At 38.0% G+C, this 24,162-nt stretch overlaps 1 protein-coding gene and 2 pseudogenes across 1 annotated transcript; 2 read left to right on the top strand and 1 right to left on the bottom strand.

Annotated features, from left to right (window-relative positions):
* Positions 1 to 2,338: 2,338 nt before the first annotated feature.
* LOC144234063 (small ribosomal subunit protein eS6 pseudogene) lies at positions 2,339 to 3,368 on the bottom strand (annotated as a pseudogene).
* Positions 3,369 to 4,366: 998 nt separating this feature from the next.
* Positions 4,367 to 4,617, top strand: LOC144233992 (small nuclear ribonucleoprotein F pseudogene; annotated as a pseudogene).
* Positions 4,618 to 7,749: 3,132 nt separating this feature from the next.
* LOC144233991 (large ribosomal subunit protein mL42) lies at positions 7,750 to 8,415 on the top strand. Its single transcript, XM_077767084.1, has one exon. The coding sequence runs from the start codon at positions 7,865 to 7,867 to the stop codon at positions 8,291 to 8,293; it is 429 nt and encodes a 142-aa protein (XP_077623210.1). The 5' UTR covers positions 7,750 to 7,864; the 3' UTR covers positions 8,294 to 8,415.
* Positions 8,416 to 24,162: the final 15,747 nt, after the last annotated feature.

Genomic DNA, 24,162 nt, shown 5'->3' with positions numbered 1-24,162 from the left:
ATCATGATCTCACAGTTGGTGGGTTCGAGCCCCACATCATCTGTGCTAACAGCTCAGAGCCTGGAGCCTGCTTCGGTTTCTGTGTCTCCCTCTCTCTCTGACCCTCCCCTGCTCATGCTGTCTCTCTCTCAGAAATAAATAAAACATTAAAAAAAAAAAGAACCTAAAAGCCAAATGATGGTGGGACTGTTTGATTAATAATGATTCTGTGTTTAAGTTTATGGAAAAAGACTTAGGAGTCTAACAGATAAATCAGCATATGACCTAAACATTTAATTTCAGAAAATAGTGCAAATTAGTATACAGGAAAGTTTATTGGTTTTTTTTCTTTCATAGTTTATTGTTAAGTTGGTTTCCATATAACACCCAGTGCTCATCCCAACAAGTCTCCCCCTCCATGCCCATCACCCCTGTTCTCCTCTCCATGATCCCCATAAGCCCTCAGTTTGTTCTCAGTATTTAAGAGTCTCTCAAGGCTTGCCTCCCTCTCTCTCCCCAACTACTTTTTCCCCTTTTCTTCCCCCATGGTTCTCTGTTAAGTTTCTCCTGTTCCACCTATAAATGAAAACATATGGTATCTGTCTTTGTCTGCCTGACTTATTTTGCTCAGCATAACACCCTCTAGTTCCAACCACGTTGTTACAAATGGACAGATTTCATTCTTTCTCATTGCCATGTAGTATTCCATTTTACAGATAAACCACATCTTCTTGATCCACTTGTCAGTTGATGGACACTTAGGCTCTTTCCATGATTTGTCTACTGTTGAAAGTGCTGCTATGACGTGGAAAGAGCCTAAGTGTCCATCAACAGATGAATGGATCAAGAAGATGTGGTTTATCTATACCATGGAATACTACATGGCAATGAGAAACAATGAAATCTGGCCATGTGTAGCAACATGGATGGACCTTGAGGGTGTTATGCTGAGCGAAATAAGTCAGGCAGAGAAGGACAAATATCATATGTTTGCACGTATAGGAGGATTAGGAGGAACTTGACGGAGGAACAAGGGGGAGAAGAAGGGCGGAAATGGTGGGGGAAAGGGAGAGAAGCAAACCATGAGAGACTCTTGAATGCTGACAAAAACTGAGGACTGATGGATGTGGGGGGAGGGGGGATGGGCATGGAGGAGGACACTTGTGGGGATGAGCACTGAGTGTTATGTGGAAACTAATTTGACAATAAACTATTAAAAAAAAAAGTGCTGCTATGATAGAATACAGGAAAGTTTATTGTAAAAGTTACAGAGATCTAAAATTTGAACAAAATTTAAGGTGCATTTAAAATCTCACTCAATTCCAAAACTTTTTTCATAGGTAAAACTCATTGCTAGAAAGTATATAATGACTTTAAGCCATTATACTCTAATTGCAATGGAAGCTGGCAGTGGTTTTATAAGTAACAATATTCTTAGAGTAAAAACTGGCTCAGCAATACAACCCCTCTGAAATTTATCTTAAGGAAATATTCTTAAAGAAAAAATCCACATACTTGAAATTTCCCTGTAGTATTAACTATAGAAAGCAATTGGAAGGAATCAAAAGGTCCGAAATGATTCAAAATTTGCCTTAGAAATCATGGATCTTGAATCAGTATAACACAAATTATTAAAATTGGTAATTGGTAAGACTGTAAGGAAACAGGAAAACTGGTTGGTAGACATTTGAGTCCGGGGGCAAGGGTTAAGTATAAAGAAGGAAACTTTATTTTATACCTTGTAATTCCAACTACAAGGAAAAATATTTTGCTGTTCATGTTTTTCTTTCACCAGAAGTAAGCTCTTCACAGCTAGGAACTCTTAGTCATTGTTATTTCTCCAGGGCTCAGTAAATGGTTGCCCAATTGAACCTAATCTGTGCAAATCTAATATGTACAAATAAAATGAGTAGGAAATTTAAATGACTTTTAACTTAAAAATTCCCTAATGTGGGACACAGAAATATATAAGATACATCTCAATATTTCAGAGATAATTTGAGGGGAAAAGTACAATCCATGATATGCTATCATAAAAATACATTGAAAGGAAATATATTATTTGTTTATATATTGTACTGTATCTTGGAGCCCAGGTATAAAATAGTATCTTCTGGATATGAAACAGTGATATTTTTGATACTAGCATTCTAATCCTGGAAAATAATCAGTTAAAAAAAATATTCACTGTGCATCAGGTAATAATAGAAAACAAAACACACGTTAACTGGTAAATGAAATTTCATACCATACATGCAGTTCTATATAAAACAAATACTAGTAATGCATTGCAGAACTATAGTTTTTTTTTTTTATGTCTGATTTTGTTACTCTTAGAAAAACCTCATTTTTGACTGGACTAAGAAGCTCCCAGAGAAGACAGCCTCTGTCTGTTAGCAATCTGTTCCTGGCATTTTTCTATGGCCCCCTTCATTCTGTTGGCCACAAGTTTAGCATACTCTGCAGCCTCTTCCTTATTTTTCTTAGTGCACTGCTTCTTCCAAGCAGTACGTCAGCGTTTGTGTTAGAGGACCTGTGGAGTAACAAGACGCTGAATCTTGTGTGCTTTGTTTCGAGGTTTCTTACCTTCTTTGTTGAGGGACTTTATCACATCATACTGGCAGACATCCTCTTCCTTCAATAGATGAAAAAGTTTGTGGGTTCCGCTAGCTCTTTGGGGCCCCAAGCACAGTAGTATCAGTGAGTCCAGGAATATCCTTTTCCCCTTTTTTCATGATGACCCAAGTTGAGAACCCTGAGACTGGCATCCACAGAGCAAGCCTGACGAGAGGTGTGCTTTCTTTCTCCAATCCTCCTTGGCTGCTGGCAGGAATGCCCCTTTGTCAGCAGCAGGCAGACACGGCCATGGGTCAAGACACCCTGCTTCATAGGAAGCTTGTCTGTCATCGCCACCACTGATTCGGACGACATAACCTTTCCATTCTTCGCCTAGTTCATCAGCAACAACTTTTGTGGCCATTCGCTACTCAAAAAGAAGCGAAGTTTGTGTTTGTTGTCCACTTCAGTGAGTTTCTGGCAGCCAATAGCTGGAAAGAGATGTTCAGTTTCACCCTGAAGCAGCCTACTATCTCCAAGGTGCCATGAAAAAGAGCTGGTTAATTTTGAAGAAGCAAACCAAGAGGCCCCTGGGTGGCTGAGTGAGTTAAGCATCTGACTTTGGCTCAGGTCATGATCTCACAATTCGTGAGTTCCAGCCCTGGGTCAGGCTCTGTGCTGACAGCCTGGAGCCTGCTTCGCATTCTGTGTCTCCCTCTTTTTCTGCTCCTCCTGCTCATGGTCTGTCTCTCTCTGTCTCTCAAAAGTAAATAGTTTAAAAAAATTAAAAAGCCAGGTTACATACATTCAATGAATTCTCCTGTATTACGCATATTACAGTCAGAATGAATATATCATTACGGCTGGTACAAAGCAAGCTGGCACAGACAAAAAGAGTGCCTCTAATGCAGGAACCCTCATTTCTATTGACATTTTGAGCTGGATAATTCTTTGTTGCAAGTTGGGAGTGTGAGGCTGTTAAGTGAATGGTAGGATCTTTAGCAGCATTCCTAACCTCTGTCAACTACATGCCAGTAACACCCTCCCTTGATTGTGCCAACAAAAGTGTCTCTAGACATTGTCAAATGTCCTTTGGGGATGCAAATCACTTCCAGAAAACTATTAAATATTTCAGTAAAAATGAATAAGTATGTGATCAGTATATAACTAACAAAAAATTAATTTGAATAGAAATATAGCAGTGCCTCCTTTGCTCTGACTTCTGGATTATGGTAGGAACAGATTTAGATCTATGTTCCAAGTATAACCTAGTTTCCATCTCAAGATGGTGGACTCTGTTATGAAAATTATTGCTAACACGAACTTCATAGTGGTGATACTTTGCCTTTTGTTTTCAGTTTATTCTAGTTCTGGCCCTAAGTGCTTGCTCACCATATAAAAATAACAACTCAATAAAAAGTCACCTTTGGATTCTTCCATCTCTCCCCCCTCCACCTTCTTTTTCTATTTTTCTTTGTTTTCTACTTTTTGTTGTGAAAATGTTCATCTTCTATTCTGGCACATACTATAATTTTAGAGATGTGATTAAAAAAAAATATCAGCTACCTCTAGTCTACTTCCAGATTGTGCCTGTAGATGTTCTCTTGCATGTGGACATAAGGGCATCTTTGTTCCAGCCTTTCAGCCATCAGAGCCTTTTTATCCTGTAGGAGTCATAAAGAACATAGACTTTATTCAAAAAAGAATATAGACATTTTTTTTTTCCTCTGGAAGCTCTGCAATTCACAACCAGGCATAGCTACTCCAGTCATGAGGGATGGGCACAGTTGGGTCAGTGGTGAGTGGCCTGCAGCATTTGCTTGTAGTTGAGATGAGTTTGCTCCTCAGTCCCAAACCTTTCCTGAATGGATTAACAGGAAAACCAGTAATTCCCTCAAGTGGGGAACGGAGTACAAAGGCTACCAGGTATTTGCAGAGGACTATATGAACATGCAGCTTGCAAACACAGAATACATAGATGGAGCATTGGCTGGACATCTGGGTGCAGTTTTAATAAGGTGTAATAATGTCCTTTATATCAGGGGTGTTGAAGAGGAAGAAGATAGGGAAATGAGAGAATAGAATCTTTGGTGGTGAATTTCTGTACATATATACATATGTACAGAAAAACACATTGGAAAAAAAAATATAGACTTTGAAGTCACCTAGGCATTATTGAAACAGTTTCTGAAATAAATCAGCCAAATATCCTTAGGAAGCCTCTCATTCTCTAAAGCTCACTTACGTTTATTTTTTTAATGTTTATTTTTGAGAGAGGGAGGGAGGGAGAGAGAGAGCGAGAATGAGCAAGAGCGAGCATGAGTGGGGAAGGAGCAGAGAGAGAGAGAGACCCAGAAGCCAAAGTAGGCTCCAGGCTGTGAGCTGTCAGCCTGAGCCCAAAGTGGGGCTCGAACTCTTGAACCACGAGATCATGAACTGAGCTGAAGTTGGACCCCAACTGACTGAGCCACCCAGGCACCCTGAAAAACTCAGTTAATTTAAAAACTAGGTTAATTGTATAAAAAAACTATACGGTTTTGGGAGGAGCTAAAAGGGTGATTCTCATGAATAACCCAGCATTGCACCCATATTATAGGCAATCATGGTTTCCTTCATATCTTCTTCTATGAAAAATGCCTCACCGTATGAAGCATGGATGTCTTCTAAAGCAACCCATTGCTGTATTAATTTGCTTGGGCTGCCATAACAAAGCACTGAAGACTGGGTGACTTAAATGGCAGAAAAAAATTTTTAAATGTATTTTCATGTTTGTTAAAATAGTGTAGTTTTGGCTTCAGGAGTAGAACCCAGTGATTCATCTCTTATATATGACACCCAGAGTTCATCCGGAAAAGTGCCCTTCTTAATGCTTGTCACTTATTTAACCCAGCCCTGCTTAAAGCCCCATCTCCAACAACCCTCAGTTTGATCTCTGTATATAAAAGTTTCTTACAGTTTGGCTCCCAATGTTTACAGTAGCACTATCAACAATAGCCAAATTATGGAAAGAGTCCACATGTCCATTGATTGACAAATGGATAAAGATGATATGTGTGCGTATGTATATATATGTATGTATATATATCAGCAATGAAAAAGAATGAAATCTTGCCATTTATAGCAACGTGGATGGAACTGGAGGGTATTATGCTAAAAGCAAAATAACTCAGAGGAAGATATCACGTCATGTCACTCATATGTGGAACTTGAGGAACTCAACATATGAACATAGGGGAAGGGAAGGAAAACAAACTTATTTGCTCAGAATTTTGAAAGTCAGAAGTCCCAAGACCAAGGTGTCAGTTTGGTTCCTTCTGAGGCTTTTCACCTTGGCTTGTATATGGCTGTCTTCTCACTGTGTCTTCACAGTCTTAACTCTGCCTATTATCTGTATCCAAATTCCTCTTGTAAGGATGGTAGTCATATGGGATTAGGGCTTACCTTAATCACCTTGTTTTATTTTTTAAAAAAATTTTTAATGTTTTAATTTTTTCTGAGAGAGAGAGAGACAGACAGCCAGCATGAGCCGGGGAGGGTCAGAGAGAGAGGGAGACAGAATCTGAAACCGGCTCCAGGCTCTGAGCTAACCATTAGCACAGCACCCAACATGGGGCTTGAACCCACTAACCATGAGGTCATGACCTGAGCCGAAATCAGACGCTTAACCCACTGAGCCACCCAGGTGCCTCAAATCACCTTATTTTAATTTAGTTGCCTCTTTAAAGACCCTATCTCCAGATGCAATTACATTCTAAAGTACTAGGGGTTTGGAAGAACATATTTTTGTGGGACACAATTCAGCCCATGCCCTGCCTTCTTCATTTTGGATTTATAAAGTTTATTTATTTTGAGAGAGCACATGCAAGAGAATGCTAGTTGGGGAGGGGCAGAGACAGAGAGAAAGAATCCCAAGCAGATTCCCTGCTGTCAGCATATAGCTCCACACGGGATTGATCTCCCCAAACGTGAGGTCATGATTTGATCTGAACTTAAGAGTTGGATGCTTAGCTGATTGAGTCACCCTGGCGCCCCCTCTTGAGATTTTAGAGACGGTTCCAAGGAGAAGCTCTGCTGAGATCCCTGCAAAATCTACGTGGACAACACTGCACCTTTACTATTATCTACATTGTTTAGCCATGTGTTTTAAATGTTTTGGCAGTAGCTGCAAATGCACACATATTGAAAAAATAAAATAGAGTTGATGTCTTCAGTGAATATGCTCTTGAATATGGTATTTACTTTTAATCTTTTACTCAAACATTGAATGGGTTTGTCCACACACATCTATTGAGCATTCACCATATCCCAGGCACTGCCATAGGCCTTGGGAGGTGAGAGTAACACACTGTGTTTGCCTTGGGGAGCTTAATTAAGGGAGACAAGAAGGAGTCCGAGAAAGAGGGATTCTAAAAATCCCGAGACAATGTAGTTGTGCGAAAGGGAGATAAGCATAAGATATTACATTAAATTTAAATAACAATGGTATGATTCTAATATTAGAAATGCAATTGGAAAATTTTCTATGCAGAGTGAGGCTGAGAGATAAGGGTTAGGCTTTTGAAACTATAGTTTAGCTACCTCTTACCTACATCCTAAAATAGATCTGACCTAGAGTACTAGCTTGATTATTGGGAGAATAGAAGTATGAAGTTTAGCCACTCAGGAAATTGAACTAATCTCCCTGCCTAGGTATATAATTGACCCTTTGTATTTATAATGGCATGATTTATAATTAGCAGAATTTTAGATGGATGATCTTAAAATCATGAGTTCATGTATCAAGTACTAAAGTATTTGGTGAAATTATTCCAAAGTACTAAATACAAATATTGAAAAAGTGCTAAGGATGTCAGGAGATACGGAATAGCAAGAGTTCTGGAAGGTGGGAATAATAAAGGCAGCATTGAATGTTGGATTCTAAATCATAGTTTTGATTCCATGAGTTTTAGGTGGGAGGAATAGTGAAAGAATCTGGTCAAGAAGTATCAGGTGGTAAGCAATCACGGGTCATTTTTAGGGAGCACTAAGAAAGAGCAGCTCATAAGAATGACCCAAAAGAGTGAGCTACAGTGCTTTTATATTATCATAAGGGAGAATATTGCAGAAACCAGGAGCAAGGGTCTTTGTTGGTATTTGTAGGGGAAGGAGTTGGTGCTTTCCTATGGCCCCTATCCTCAGTAGCTTCTATGAAGATGGTGGGAATGGGAAGATGGCGGGCCCGCGGTGAGCGGCTGTCAGGGATGAAAATAGGTATGCCTGGAAGCAGATTTTAAAAGCAGTTTCTCTTCAGATCATCTTTCACACCACCTGATAAGCATCTTGAATCATCATGGTGTTAGCAGCAGTAAAATGGGTGATATCAAACAGAACTCTCTGGAAACCTTTCTTTCCGATTCAAAACGGAGCTTTATATTGTATTTGTCATAAATCTACGTATTCTCCTCTTCCAGATGACTATAATTGCAAAGTAGAGCTTGCTTTGACATCAGATGGCAGGACAATAGTATGCTACCACCCTTCTGTGGACATTCCATATGAACATACAAAACCTATTCCACGGCCAGATCCTGTGAATAATAATGAAGAAACACATGATCAAGTGCTGAAAACCAGATTAGAAGAAAAAAATGAACACTTTGAGCAAGGCCCTATGATAGAACAACTTAGCAAAATGTTCTTTACTACTAAGCACCGCTGGTATCCTCGTGGACAGTATCATAGACGTCGTAGGAAACTGGATCCTCCAAAAGACAGATGATATTGAGGTTTTCAGAAATCAAAGAGATGTTATCTTGTGTCTTATTTGCCATTTGAGAAAATGCAATTGAGTATATTCACTGTTATATAGCAAAACAATAATAAAATGTCTTTTTATATATTAAAAAAAAAGATGGGAATGGGTAAGGAGTATTTTTTATTTTTATTTTCAGAGTAATCTTAGGTTCACAGGAAAATTGAGAAGATAAATTTACTTTATGCCCCTTAGCCCCTAATATACATAGCCTCCCCCCATTATCAGCATCACTCACCAGAGTGTTGTATTTATTAACTGACCAAACCTACATTGATGCATCATTATCACCTAGAATCCATAGTTTATATTGAGGTTCGTTCCTGGTGTTATATATTCTTTGGGTTTGGACCAATGCATAATGATATATATCTACCATTATAGTACCATACAGAGTAGCGTCAGTGCCCTAAAAATCCTCTGTGTTTCACCTGTTCATCCTTTTCTCACTAACCCTTGCCAACCATTGATCTTATTGTATCCATATTTTCCCCTTTTCCAGGATGTCAGATAGTTGGAATCATACAGTGTAACTTTTAAAGATGTTGTTCTATCAGTAATATGCATTTAAGATTCCTCTATCTATTCACAGCTTGATAGCTGATTTCTTTTTAATGCTGAATAAGATTCTATTGTCTGGATGTACCACGGATTCCTCATTTACCCAGTGAAGGATGCCATGGTTGCTTCCACGTTTTGGCAATTATGAACAGATACAAATATCCTTCTGCAGGTTTTCATGTGAACATAAGTCTTGAGCTCCTTTGGGTAAATAACAAAGAGCATGATTACTGGATTATATGATAAAAGTATGTTTAGTTTTGGGGTGCCTGGATGACTCAGTCATAAGAGCATGTGACTCTTGATCTCAGAGTCCTGAGTTCCATGTTGAGTGTAGAGATTACTTAAACAAGTGAATAAAAACTTTGAAAACAGTACGCCTCGTTTAAAATGCCACCAAATTTTCTTCCAAAGTGGCTGGACCAGTTTGCATCCTACCAATTCTATAAAGCGTTCCTGTTGATACACATCCTCACCAGCATTTGGTGGTGTTACTGTTCTGGATTTTGGACATTATAATAGGTGTGTAGTATCTCATTGTTGTAACTTGCATTTCTCTGACAGAATATGTGTATAGCATCTTTTTATATGCTTATTTGCCATCAGAAATCAATTCTGATTCAGTTTGTGAAAGCTCTGGGTTTATCATGTCATGGAAAAGAGGCTGCCAGTCATTTCTTCTGAGATCCAGAAAGCTATGAGGAATTGTGGATGTCTCTGGAAGCAGTAGTTATTTTCAAACACTACAATTATCAGTGAGTAATTGTTATCTATAAAGCCAGCTGTAGTTTGCTCCAGCTGAAAATGTCCTTAATCATCTTTTGAATCAATCTATTCCTGAGTGGCAGCCAGACATGCCTAGGTTTGCTCTTTACCTTTCACAGGAAGTCCCAGATAGGAAAATCAGTTTCTATTTTAGTGCAGGATCTGGAAACAGGCAGACCTGTAGGAAAATAGATGGAGGTGTTCAGGGGTGGAAAGGGATCTGACCCACTTTCTACATAATTTGATTACTATGGGCATCGAGTTTTACTCCTGTGCAAAGGCATAAACACTGCTATTGGTTTAATCATGATACTCCGAAGCTGACTGGTTGTTTGCAAAATATTTTGAGCACCTTGGAAAAGTGGCATCATTTGTGTATAAAATATTACTAAATGTGCTGTTTGCCAAATAATTCAGAGAAAGGTTCAGCTGACTTTCTTTGCTTTGCTGATTTAGAAGCTTTTTCTTCAAAGTAGAAGTAATGATTCTTTTGCTTAAATGTAGCTCTGGGCACAGTTACAAATTTTCAGCATGTTTTTGGCTTCTAATAAATTATATCAACTATTCAGTAATTTGGCATTTTTGTTGATTTTTTTCTCTAATGCAAAATGTGATTTCTTAAATGTTCCTGTTGGTAGTAAAATGTGGTTACTTTGAATAATGTTTCTGCTACAGTAGGCAAAAGAAAAATCTGCTGATGTCTAAGTAGATGGGGGAGGGGAGATAAAGATATTATTATATATTTTACTATTCGTTGAATATACACAGAAAGCAAAGAGTAAGAATTATATATTTTTTTAAAATATTTATTTATTTCTAGGAGAGAGACAGCGTGAGCAGGGGAGGGACAGAGAGAGAGGGAGACACAGACTCCGAAATAGGCTCCAGGCTCTGAGCTGGCAGTCAGCACAGAGCCCGACGCGGGGCTCGAACCCACGAACCGGTAGATCATGACCTAAGCGAAAGTCGGATGCTTAACCGACTAAGCCACCCAGGTGCCCCAGAATTATATTTCGTAACTTTTGAAATATGTATCCTGTTTGTACCTGTACCCAGTAACAATGTTTAATAGGATTAATAGTTTATATTCTGCACGATAAACTACAAGCCATAACATTCTCTCTCCCTCTTTCCTTTCCTCCACTTTCCTTCCCTCCTTTCCTTCCACTGAATGTCAGTAATGAGGCAGACTAATATTGGTATCATTCAGGCAAATGCTTGCTATTCTTAAAAACTACATATGATCATCTATTTTAAAAATAGGGCAACTCAGTTTTCACGGTTTAACCACTTGACCAGGGTTAATAGTTATTGAACAGTTACTGTGCACTCTGAATATTCTAAATAAATAAGATATTTCATATACTGTACTTGAGATTTATAACCTTAATGGAGAGACATAAAAATGTCATAAATACATCTATAAAGAAATCCAGTGTCTGGTGGATAAATGCAGCAAAAGCAACAGAATATAGAAGACTTAACCTCTCCATTCCTATGATTCTTCAAAGGATAAAAATATTTGATTTCTTATTTCAGGATTCAGCGGGTAGTTTTTGCTTATTTCAAGATAAAATATTTTTAAAAACATTTTTACTTCTGCACTCACACAAGCTTTCTGTGGATAATTTAGGAGAACCAGGATCTATCCATTTTAGAAGGCAAGTCACTCAGAATAAAAACAACAACAACAACAAAAACAGCCATTCAGCTTTGAGACAAGAAGTGTCGCAGTCAGGATGATTTGCTTGTCAAAAGAGTCATCCAGAGAGTGGAGACACTATAAGAGCTCAGAGTTGAGCTGGACACAGCACTGTGATCTGTCAGTGGGAGATGAGAATTTTCGTGATCGTTAGAGAATAGCTATTCTGTGAATAAATGGAAAGGAGTGGGGAAAACTTTCATGTACAGTAAATGTTATCAGCATAGTTGACCAAGGCTAGTACCTTAACCATATGGGGGGAAATGGTTTCTGGTAAAAGTGAGGAGGAAGAAGACGAAATGGCAGGTGAGGGCCAGATTGAGAGGGGCCTTCAACTTAAGCAGAGAGTTTACCAGTTTCTTAGCAACCAGGGGTACTCTAGGGAGAGCCATCTTTCACTAGCTCGAGATCCCACCCAAACTTTTTGTCCTCTCATTCTGGGATGAGATGCAAAGATGGAGAGATTAGGAGACACTGTGAATAGGTATGAAGATCAAGTCTAGGGTGCTTTTTCACTTGGTGATGGATGGATCGATTTATTCTATCAGTACCAGACAATCTGAATAATGATGATGAGAGGTGAGTGACCAGCCACAAAATAGAGGGGCTTAATCATAAGGATTTTGTTGTCATTGTTAATAGCAGGGTTAAAATGACAGCTACTTTTTCAGTCTTACATCCTTGTGGTTCAAAAGATGCCAGTACAGTATATTTCCCAGACTGTGACTATTCGTAGGCAACACACAGTTTTCATTGTTTTAGGATAGTTCATGTTTTACTATGCCCTTTGACAGTAGCACAGTGAGGCTAGGGAGAAGAGCCAAAGATTCTGCCTTTTTCTAAATCTGTGCATGAGGTTCATTGGGTCATAGAAGATGGAATTCTCAACCAACCTCTCCCAAGTTATGGACAGGCCCACAATTCACCACTCTCTGACACTGAATCCAAGAGGAATCAACATAGATAGGAAGAGCCATGTGTCCAGGAATTGATACACCTAAAGATGATTCATGAGTATGTCAATTTATTCACTTATTCATGCATGGTTCATCAGTTTATGGCTAGGTTTCATATAAGTATGTCATGGCTAGACTTTTTACTACAGATTAATGGGGGACTTGTGATTCAGTACTTCAAAATAGTTATTTAAAATACAACTACTAAGTATAGACTCTATCCTTGGAAATTTTAATATGCACATCCTAATGAAGTGGAGGGGAGACAGAAGATGAGCATGACTTATGAGAAATCTTGAAAAAGGACTGGGGAGAGAGAGGGAGAGAGACAGACAGACAGACAGACTTCAGTGTAGTTCCAGGGATGAGTGTGCTAGCTGGCTGTAAGCATGCCATGGTCTTGTGGCATTCATCTTTGAATCCTTAGAATATAGCCCAGGTATGTAGTTGAGACACACTGGATGTTTGTTTAACTAAAGAAATATGAGAGCTATGTGAATTAGGCTTGGAAGGCTGAAAATTCTTGCTCAGGCGGCCCCCTGCACATGTTAAGCACTGACTAATGCACAAAATGTCCTAAATTAGGGTTCTGAGAGGTAGAAATGTTGCCATAGTAATTGAATACTGGTGAGTGTTTGCTTCCTTTTAGCCTAAAAGCTAAAACATGTAGTGCACATGATTTCTAAAAGGATGAAATTCGTGCCCAACTAAGTATACTACCAAATAAAAGGCTATTTAATTCCAATGCATCTTTCATGCTTCCTGAATTATTCTTTCACCCAACTTTCCACATCTCTGCCTCTGCCTTAGAAGTAACAGCTGTGGATACCAGCGGTTGTGACGATATCATCTGTAGTCCTGGCAGTTGGCTAGTGCATCATTGGGCTGGTGGGAGGTGGAAACCATGACCGAGGCAACTCTGTTTTTGCAGGAGAAAATGCATCTGAACCCGGTCACTTATCACGACCATCAGGGTCCTCACTTACTTTAGGTTTGGAGGGCAGTTTGAGTTTAAATCGCATCATTTCCTAAATATCTTTTTGACTTGACTTTGGAGTGAAACATGAGAGTGGTAGTTGAGAAATTTTTTTTTTTTTTTTACAAATAGTTTATTGTCAAGTTGGTTTCCATATAACACCTTGTGCTCATCCCCATGAGTGCTCTCCTCCATGCCCATCTCCCCCCTCCGCCACCGCTCCTATGAGTCCTCAGTTTGTTCTTAACATTCAAGAGTCTCTCATGGTTTGCCTCTCTCCCTTTCCCCCACCATTTCCGCCCTTCTTCTTCCCCTTGTTCCTCCGTCAAGTTCCTCCTAATCCTCCTATACGTGCAAACATATGATATTTGTCCTTCTCTGCCTGACTTATTTCGCTCAGCATAACACCCTCAAGGTCCATCCATGTTGCTACACATGGCCAGATTTCATTGTTTCTCATTGCCATGTAGTATTCCATGGTATAGANATGACATTTTAACTCTATTCTTCCTATCCATGAGCATGGAATGTTATGACACTTCTTTGTGTCTTCTTCAATTTCCTTCATAAGTTTTCTATAGTTTTCATCATACAGATCTCTTGTATCCTTGGTTAGGTTTATTCCTAGGTATTTTGTGGGTTTTTGTGCAATTGTGAATGGGATCAGTTTCTTGCTTTTTCTGTTGCTTCATTGTTGGTGTATAAAAATGCAACTGATTTCTGTACGTTGATTATTTCTGAATTAATACTTGTGGGGATTGAGGTGATCAGAATTATGGAGAGACAGCCACGTGTTCCAGTGAAAAGGTGGCTTATTAACAATATCTCTGTATAACCTAGGACTAAAATGCCCCAGATGGAAAGAGTGATCCCTCTACACAAACTGGCAGAAATTAGAGATGATAGAAGTTTTTAAGGTTTGTATGTCCACAAGTTCTCTCCATCTAGATTTTCAGTAGATAAATAATATGCTTGTATTCCCTTTACAATTTCCTCCATCTCCTTTATTGCTATGAAGCAATATTGTACTCATGTCCTTTTTCTTTTTAAACATTCCATGACCTTTTCAGTTAAAATCTCCATATAAGTATGATGGACATCCTGTCCATTCACTTCCCCTAGAATAACTAAAATGGTGAATGACACAGTAACTACTGGACTATTATCTTAAGTAGACGGTCTACATAGCAATGTCTCTTGGTCCCACCTCCCCTTTTCTGCAAACATCACACACTTAACTTTTTTATAAAGTGATTCCCAAGGTCAAAGTCATTTAGGCTGCTCCTTTACCATAGCCATTGTCTAGACTCTATCCAAGAGATTCCAGGAAGAAGGAATCAAAAGAGAGGCTCTTGATCTTTGTCCTTACCTTTGAAGATAGATACATTCATTTGTCTCTAACTTGATACAAGTTGATGGGGAACAGTGCAGAGGAAAACCTATATATTCTGAGTTGAGTTGCTAGGACAGAAAATTATCCCAAATGATCTGAATTGATTTTAATTTTTTCAGAATTAGCATATTGGTTTGCTAGGGTTGCCATAATTAAATGCCAGACATGGGGTGGCTTAAACAGTGGAAATTTGTTTTCTCCTAGTTATGGAGGCTGGAAGTCCAAGATCAAGATGTCAGAAGACTTGGTTTCTATTGAGGTCTCTGTCCTTGTCTTATAGAGAGCTACCTTCTTGCTGTGTCCTCGCATGACCTTTTATCTGTGCTAATGTCTCTAAAAGGACACCAGTCAGAATAAAGTCCAATCCTTGTGACTTGATTTAACCTTAATTACTACTCTAATGGCTCTACTTCAAATACAGTCACATTCTAAGGTACTGGCGAACTAGGGCTCCAACTAAGGCATTTTGGGGAGAAATAATTCCTTTAATAGTTGGCTATACACAATTTGCCATGCTCACAACTTAGAGGAAACAATGAGGGAAACTGTCAAACCACACTGTTTCCAGATATTGAGACTTATTTACTATTGTGTTTCTCCAAATACAAAGAGCCCTTTCTCCTTGTAAATTTATCCTGAACTATATATAGTCCATTAAAAAAATCTCATTATTACTTTATAAAGAACCAGGCAATGTTTTTCTCTTACATGCCATCCCACTTAAATTATCCTAAGTGCTTCTTGCAAACTGACCTCCTTTCACACTTGATGTAAAAGTCCCAGCTATGAAATGGGGCAGCTAAAAGCCTTTAATTTGTCATAAGTCCCACAATGCCTAACCTATGAAGTAGACTGTCAAACAAATGAGTGTAGACCTAGAGGAAACTAACCAAACTCTAAGAAAAACAAAAAATGAACCCCATTAGATCTTTCATTGAAATGGAGATAAATGTTGTTTTCCTAAGCTATTAAAAATTATTGACATTAGGCATGCCAGATATTGGTAACTTCAGGCAAAAATAATGTCAATTACTATTGAAACTTTTACAAGTTGATGGAGAACATAAAATATATTCATAAGTCTGAAGTAAATTTTTCAGTAAAATTATTTTTCACAGATTTCTCCTAAGCCTAACAAGGGTGGCCTTAACTATCGGGCAGTAATCATTACACACATTTATGCTTCAATGTATTTGTTATCTATTAATTGTTATTTCTCAAGTCTGTTTACTTGGAACTTGTTCCTATTTGTACTATGTATTTTTTGTTATATTTGAACACTGTTTACCATTCAAATAATGCTTCAAAACACTGAGCTGTGATACCTGGTTATTGACCACTGGTTTTCTAGAATGCAGCTGGTGATAGGAAGTGACAACTCATTGTCTTTACAGACAGTAGAGTCCCTTCATCTTTCCCATTCAGATGATTTGGTGTTCATTGTGAAAACATAATGAAGAGGATACTAGACTTATTTCAGCAACTCTAGGGATACAGTCCTTTGAATTCTAGATTGTCAAGTCCCTTACTTGAATATGTATAATGAGATAATTCAAGCAATATATTCTGATTTAATTTTAACTCAGCATTCAGGATTTGCTCTTCATGAAATACATAATCTGATTTTTTTAAAAAAATCAATGAATTTGATATCTTGAAACCTTATTTCATTCTCTCTGGAGTTGTCATGGCAACAGAGAAACCAGGGTGCTCTGGGGGAGATGTGATTTTAGACTTCTGCTGTAGTTATTCCTGTGTAGAGTCCAGAGAGAATAATGTGCTGACTGCTTTATTCAAAAAATTACATTTATTATGCATTATACTACTATAGCAGTCATGGAGAACTCAGATTCTATAAGATGACTGGCTTTGCCACTTGGTAAGTTGAGTTCAGGTTTTCTTTGTCCTGTTTAGATTTCTGTTCAGTAACTGGTAAGATTATTTTTGATATGTATAGTATCCAGTTAAGAGTATTGGATCTTGAAAAAAACAGGATGGAGAATATAGAATCAAAGCAATTTAATTTACTAAATGATTAAGTTAAACACTTGAATTACGAACTTTCTACATAAATATGAAGTTAAGCTTTGATTACAAATCCTGCCCCACAGATGATCTGGGCAGCTCACTCCCTTACCCCACGCTGTTGAGACCCTTGAGTCTGCCTGTCAGTGGCTTGCTGTCCACATGACAGATTATTCACTCGGTATCCAAATCCTTACAATACCCTTTTCTCTTGCTCTTGTATTCTCTTTTCTCTTTCCTTCTTTTCTCCCTTCTACCTCCCTTTCTCCATTTTTTTTCCTCTCCTTCTCTGGCCCACTGACCCCCTGATCCCCTTCTTTACTTCCTCCCTTCTTTCTTCAGATGCTTTGTCTTGTACATTCACTGCATTGAAATTACCTACCACTCTGTACTACCTCCAACTCCAAGCTCATTTCACTTTGCTAAATAGACTCAATTAACTTCTCTGTTCCCACCTCCCTTGCCTCCCATCCTACCTCCCTGAACTCAAACCTATAGGTTTATGCATCCAGTAGCTACTTTGTAATGTCAGACCTGTGCTCAGAGTAGATAGTCCTCATGGAAAGCCTCAATATATGCTGCAGAATTGTATGCAAAAGCTGAAGTCAGAGCAATAGGAAAAATTAACCCCCCTTCCAGGGATTAGCAGAAATCATGAAGAAGGTTTTAGTCTTTATAAAGTAGAGAATTGGCAGCAGTCTGAGTCAGTCATATCTAGATTTCCAAGGGGTGAGGGAATTCTCATGTGTGTGTTATATACACGTAAGACAGCAACAAGCAAGCATTTAAACACATTTTAAACATGTGTATCAGGAAAACAAAAGATGGGCTTATGAATGCATCTTTGCAATATGTATCTTTTAGAAATATACCACATAAAAATTTTCTTTATTCAGCTCAAAACTGAAATAGTTACCTATATTGATTTCTTGAGGGCATTTTCCCCCATTAAAGGTTATTTTGGAATCCAAAACTATTGCAGATTGGGACAGAAAAAAAAAACAAATGGAAACATTTTCATGGTAAATAATACTGCTTAGTGTTTATAGATCAAGTTTCAGATATACAACATTAAAAGAAGTCCTACTTTCAGATTACAAGAGTGACAGGCATGTCTGTATCACCATACAAGGCAGTGTTTGGAAGAATTTATACTCTGGTTTCTCCATTTAAATAAACCGTAGTCCATTGCTAACTCTGTTAACTATTGAAGAAGTCTTTTGTATTTTTTTTTACATTTTTTTATTTATTTCTAGGAGAGAGAGAGAGAGAGACAGTGTGAGCAGGGGAGGGTCAGAGAGAGGGAGTCACAGACTGAAACAGGCTCCAGGCTCTGAGCTGGCAGTCAGCACAGAGCCCGACGCGGGGCTCGAACCCACGAACCGTGAGATCATGACCTAAGCGAAAGCCGGACGCTTAACCGACTAAGCCACCCAGGCGCCCCAGAAGTCTTTTGTATTTAATGGCTGCCTGATATAGGCTTAGAGTGGAGTACTTGGCCATAATGCCACAGTAGATTTAGATACTATTTAGGTAATCTATACTGCAAAATGCCCTGAATAGTAAAAACATTTTCACTGAAAACAGACAATATGAAAAATTTAAGGTGGTTAAAAGGCTTGAATTAATCGTAAGTTCAACCTTATGCTGGCGTAATTAGATCTGAACTTCAGACACACTGAAAATGTCAGCTTTCCCAATTGGCACTTCTATAATCATAATAGCTTTTCACTATTAAAAGAATTAAAGGAACTTCCAAAATAAAAGCACTTCATTCTTAGTCAGCCCTGGTTTGCTGGAAAGGAATAATGGAGAGTGGCCTTAGTTCTGCACTCTCAGTTTATACAAAAATGGGTGAGGAATCAATGACTAGAAGGCTTAAGAATGTTTGCCCAAAGAAGTCTGTTAATATAGAACCAAAAATAGAGGCAAGATTAATGTTTGATGAAGGTAGTGTTGAAGTTGTGGGCCTCAGTATGTTGGTTGGAAAGGCAAAGTCTCCCTCTTTCCTTGCCTTTCCTGATCTTTTACACACCAAAGGTATGTGGACTACTGGACAGGTGCAAGCTATAGCAAGCATTAAGTGTGGTACTCATATCTGCATTCAAATAGCTAATAAACATTTCACAATTAATTTGTCCCAAGCTGAAATTAACCTCCAAATTTGTACCACCAGTGTCTTCCCTATTTCAGTTGATGCCAACTCCATCCATTCAAGCCAAAAACACTGTGATTATCCTTGACTCCTCTCAATCTCTCTCACCCTACATCTGGTCTATCAGGAAATGGTACCAGTTCTATCTTCAAGATATACCAGAATGAAATAATCTTTGCTCTGACTATCCTGGTTGAAAATACAGCGAATTCTCCCTTCTCATGTCTTTTCTTTTAGTCTATTTTCAAGAACCTCCCAGAGCAATGTTATTCTCTGATTTTTAATTTTGACATAATTTCAGGTTTACAGAAAAGCTTTAAGAATAGTAAAAAAAAAAAACAAAAACATTTCTTTAAATCCTTCATCTAGATTCCCCAAATGGAAACTTTTTCTCATTTACTGTTTTTGGTTAAATGTTACCACATACTCTTTTGTAATGGTTTACTATTTTACATTTCCCCCCACTGTGGGACCCCCATCAGAGCCTGGTGCATATTTTGTGTGCAGCAGTTTCTTGTTTGCTTTTTATTCATCTATGGAAATTTGTTTAAGATTTATATCACTAATGGGATCATTTTCATAAACTGTGTGTTCCTATAGAAGAAGACTATTTCATACAAGTTTTCAAATTTGTCTCTCCATAACCTTGCAAACAGTGTGTTGCTTTTTGAATTTTTACCAATCTGTTTGGTGAGAAATGATATCTCAGAATTGTAGTAATTTGCATTTCTATTAATATGAGTAAGATTGAATGCCTTTCCATGTGTTTAAGGGCTTTTAAAAACGTTTGGATTGTGTTTCTGTTTTTCATTCATTTTACTATCAGGATTTTGGTCTGCATTTTTTTTGTTTCGCCAGAATTTTAAGAGTTCCATATTGATGTAATTAGCTCTTTACTTGTGATGTTTAAATGTTTTCTTCTAGCATTCTGTCTTCAGACTTTGTTGTGTGTTTTGTTTTGGTCATGCTAAAGTTTTAAATTTTGGGGGCACCTGGGTGGCTCAGTCTGTTGAACGTCCTACTTCAGCTCAGGTCATGATCTCATGGTTCTTGGTTCGAGCCCTGCGTCAGGCTCTGTGCTGACAGCTCAGAGCCTGGAGCCTACTTCTGATTCTGTGTCTCCCTCTCTCTCTCTACAGCTCTGCAGTTCATGTTCTGTCTCTCAATAATAAACGTTAAGAAAGTAAATAAAGTTTTAAATTTTTATGTAGTCAAATTTAGCATTTTTTACGTTTTCCTGGATCTTGAGTTACAGCTAGAAAGACCTTTCCCCACCTCTTAAGTGTTTATAAAAAATCATTCATTTTGTCTTATACTTTTGTGGTTTCCTTTTTTTTCTTTGATAGTTTATTGTCCATATAACACCCAATGCTCATCCCAGCAAGTGCTCTCCTCCATGCCCATCACCCCCTTTCCCCTCTCCCCCCCACCTCAGTTTGTTCTCAGTATTCAAGAGTCTCGCATGGTTTGCCTCCCTCCCTCTCCCCAACTATTTTTCCCCTTCTCCTCCCACATGCTTCCCTGTTAAGTTTCTCCTGATCCACTTATAAGTGAAAACATATGGTATCTGTCCTTCTCTGCCTGACATATTTCGCTCAGCATAACACCCTTGAGTTCCATCCACATTGCTACAAATGGCCAGATTTCATTCTTTCTCATTGCCATGTAGTATTCCATTGTATAGATAAACCGCATCTTTTTGATCCATTCATCAGTTGATGGACACTTAGGCTCTTAACATGATTTGGCTATTATTGAAAGTGCTGCTATGAACATTGATGGGGGGAGGGTACATGTGCCCCTATGCATCATCATTCTTGTATCCTTTGGGTAAATTCCTAGCAGTGCTATTTCTGGGTCCTAGGGGAGTTCTATTGTGAATTTTTTGAGGAACCTCCACACTGTTTTTCCAGAGGGGCTGCACCAGTTTATCATTTTAAAAATATTTATATTCCTGAACCACTTGGAGTTTAGTTTTCTGTATGAATTGAGGTGTAGATCTAATTTTGATGTTTATCCAAATACCAGTTATCTCCGCACCAGTTATTAAAATATCAATTCTTGCCCCAGTGACTTGAGATGTTACTTCCATATACATTAAAATATTCACTTTGGTCTGTATCTGGACTTTTAATCTTTTCCCACTGGACTGTTTATATTTTCATGTACCAGTACTACCCAATTTTAATTATAGAGGTTGTATAGTATATTTTAATGTCTGTTAGGGCTTACTTCCTAGTACCTCCCTTTTATAGTATTTCCCTGGATATTCCACATAAAATTTGAATTAACATGTTTAAATCTATTTAAAGGCTTACTAATATTTTCTTGGGATTGCATTAAATTTATAACTTATGAAGATTTGATGTCTATATGATGTTGAGCCATATTCAAGGACTAAGAATGTCTTTCTGCTTGTTCAAGTTTAATATATCTCAGGAGTGTTACGTTTGCTTTATATAAATGTAGTACATTTCCTGTTTATTTCTAGGAAATCAATGTCTTATTTCCTGTTTGCTATTATAAATAAGGCTTTCTTTGTCATTAAAAGCTCTGATTACCTTTTGTGTTTCTGAAAGCTGTTGGTCTGGATGTTAACTTTATGTTCTGAGTTTTCCCAAGTTATGTGGGCATATGATTATATTGTCTGCAAATATTTCTTTTTTTACCCAACTCTTATGCCTCTTAGTGTTTTCTCTCGTCTGATTGCATTGGCCTCCAGAAAATTTTAAATAGCACTGTACTTTGTGGGCCTCCACTGATATTCTCAATACTCATTTTAAAACAGGTTAAGTTCTGTTTAGTTGAGTGATTTTTACCAAAAAGGCATATTAAAAATTGGTTAAAGAATTTCTGGAATACTTGATACTGGAAATCAAGATGTAAGCACTAGGTATACTCGTTGCTATTGAGAGTCATTGCTTCTAGACCCTCTCAGTGGACAAGGAGGAAATATGCATGCATACTAACTCGTGAATATAACGTATCTATAATTATTTAATCATATATTAAGTGGAACATGACTTCATACTGAGAACTCTAATTCTAATTACTGCATAGATAAATCTAACATTTTTCCCTTGCTTGTTACTTTCCACTCTAACAGTGAGAAATCTCACTTCTGTACACATTTGTTTAATCAGTTAGGTCCAGTGTGCATGACTAATGGCTTCAGAATTTATTAACCCGTAGCTCCATGGGAAATAACTTTATTAACTAGAATAAAATACTTATGTGCAGGGTTTTTATTTCAACTTCAGTTTGATAGATCCCATTTCTTTTTCAGTGTTACTAAGGTCAGAACCTTTTACCCCCACTCCATTCAGTAAAATTGTTTCATACATTTGTAATAATAATGAGATTGTTTGTCACATCTAAGTTACATCCTGAGACTCCCAACTTCCTAAATTATTTTTTTTAATATTTTTAATATGATGCACTCTATTGTGCTGTGATTTCTTTGGACTTCAACCAACACACAGTGTACCATGTATCTACCATTACAGTGTCCTACAGAATAGCTTTACCACCCTAAAAAAATCACCTGAGTTTCCTCTAGTCAATGCACTCCCTCCTCCTCAACCACTGGAAACCATTGTTCTGTTTATCAGGTTTTTTAAAAAAAATTTCCCACTATTGGGGCGCCTGGGTGGCTTAGTCAGTTAAGCGACTGACTTTCGCTTAGGTCATGATCTCGCGGTTCGTGGGTTCGAGCCCCGCGTCGGGCTCTGTGCTGACTGCCAGCTCAGAGCCTGGAGCCTATTTCAGAGTCTGTGTCTCCCTCTCTCTCTGACCCTCCCCTGCTCACGCTGTCTCTCTCTCTCTCTCTCCTAGAAATAAAGAAATAATTTAAAAAAATTTCTCATTATTTAATTGTCATCATAATGTACATAGCCTTTTCAGACTGGCTTCTTCCACTTGGCTATATGCATTTAAGGCCCATCTATGTATTTGTATGATTTGGTAGCTCAATATTTTTAATTTCCATAAAATATTCCATTGTATAAGTTTACCAAAATTCACACATTGAAGGACATTTTAGTTCTTTCAGTTTTTGGAAGTTAGGGAAAAACTTCTATATACATTTGTGTACAGATTTTTGTGTAGTCCTATGCTTTCAGATCAGTTGGGTAAATATATAGGAATGTGTGTGCTGTTCTTATGATAAGACTATGTTTAGTTTGGTAAGAAACTGTTGAACCTCCTTCCAAAATGGCTGTACCCTTATGACCTGATTTAATGTTAACTACCTTCTAAAAGTTCTCTAAGTATAGTCATATTGGGATTAATTCAACATGAATTTTTGGAGGGACACAATTCATTACACAGCAGCCTACAAAGCTCAACTTAATTGAGCCCCTGTCTGGTTCTCTGACCTCATCTTTTGGCACTTTCCCCTCTACTCACCACAGCCCACTTCTGGGCATTTGTTTCTGCTTCTTGAACCACAGACATTGTTGCATCAGTCTTTCACTTGCCTGTGACTTGACCTGGAATACTCTTATCCCAGAATTTATCATTTTTTATTGATCAGCCCAACAGGTATTGCTCATATAATATTGACCTTACTACTCTAGTGACCATTTTTCATTGTTTTTGTTTGTTTGTTTCCCAGCTTGTTTTCTCTTTACAGCTTTTAAGGAATTTACATTTTCAGACATGATGATGTTCATACTCTATTTTTCCACCAATTTTGAAGCTAGGATTCAGGAGGCAGATCCATGTGTATTGGACTTTGAGTTAGAAATTGGGGCACAAAGAAACTAGTGCTATGAGGCATTTATACTAGAGAAGGTGACAGCAGCTTCATACAGTCTGCAGAGGCAGCAATACCAGATGTTCTAGCAGCATTATCCAAGATAATATGAAGGGTATGAAAGTTGCCCCTGGTAGAAGCAGTAGCCATGAAGTCTCTAGCAGACTGATTCCAGAGTGTGTTTGGGGACATCGTTTTTCACTTGATAACTCATAAGCCTGATGTAGCCTCTGCTGAGATTATGGGAGCTATTTAATATCATTAATAAATTCTCTTAGTTTAAATTCAAGTCAGTGTCTATAGTTTGCAGTTAAGGTCTGATATACCATCTTTCCAAAATACTTCCCTTCCATTTACTTTTTAAAATAACTGATGGTTTTGAAAACTTGCCTCATGTTGGCCACAGTGTAAAGCATTTGAAATGCACTATTTCAATTCCTTTAAGACAGGTATAGAATTCTCTTAAGCACTCACTGTATGGTCTTTTCAAGACCTATATATGATCAACGTTTATGTGTTCATAGTATCTAATGTTAACGGGTGCCCA

Source organism: Crocuta crocuta, unplaced genomic scaffold (assembly GCF_008692635.1).
Source record: "Crocuta crocuta isolate KB4526 unplaced genomic scaffold, BGI_CrCroc_1.0 scaffold55, whole genome shotgun sequence".
Taxonomy (NCBI): Eukaryota; Metazoa; Chordata; class Mammalia; order Carnivora; family Hyaenidae; genus Crocuta; species Crocuta crocuta.
This window is presented reverse-complemented; position numbering and strand designations above follow the sequence as displayed.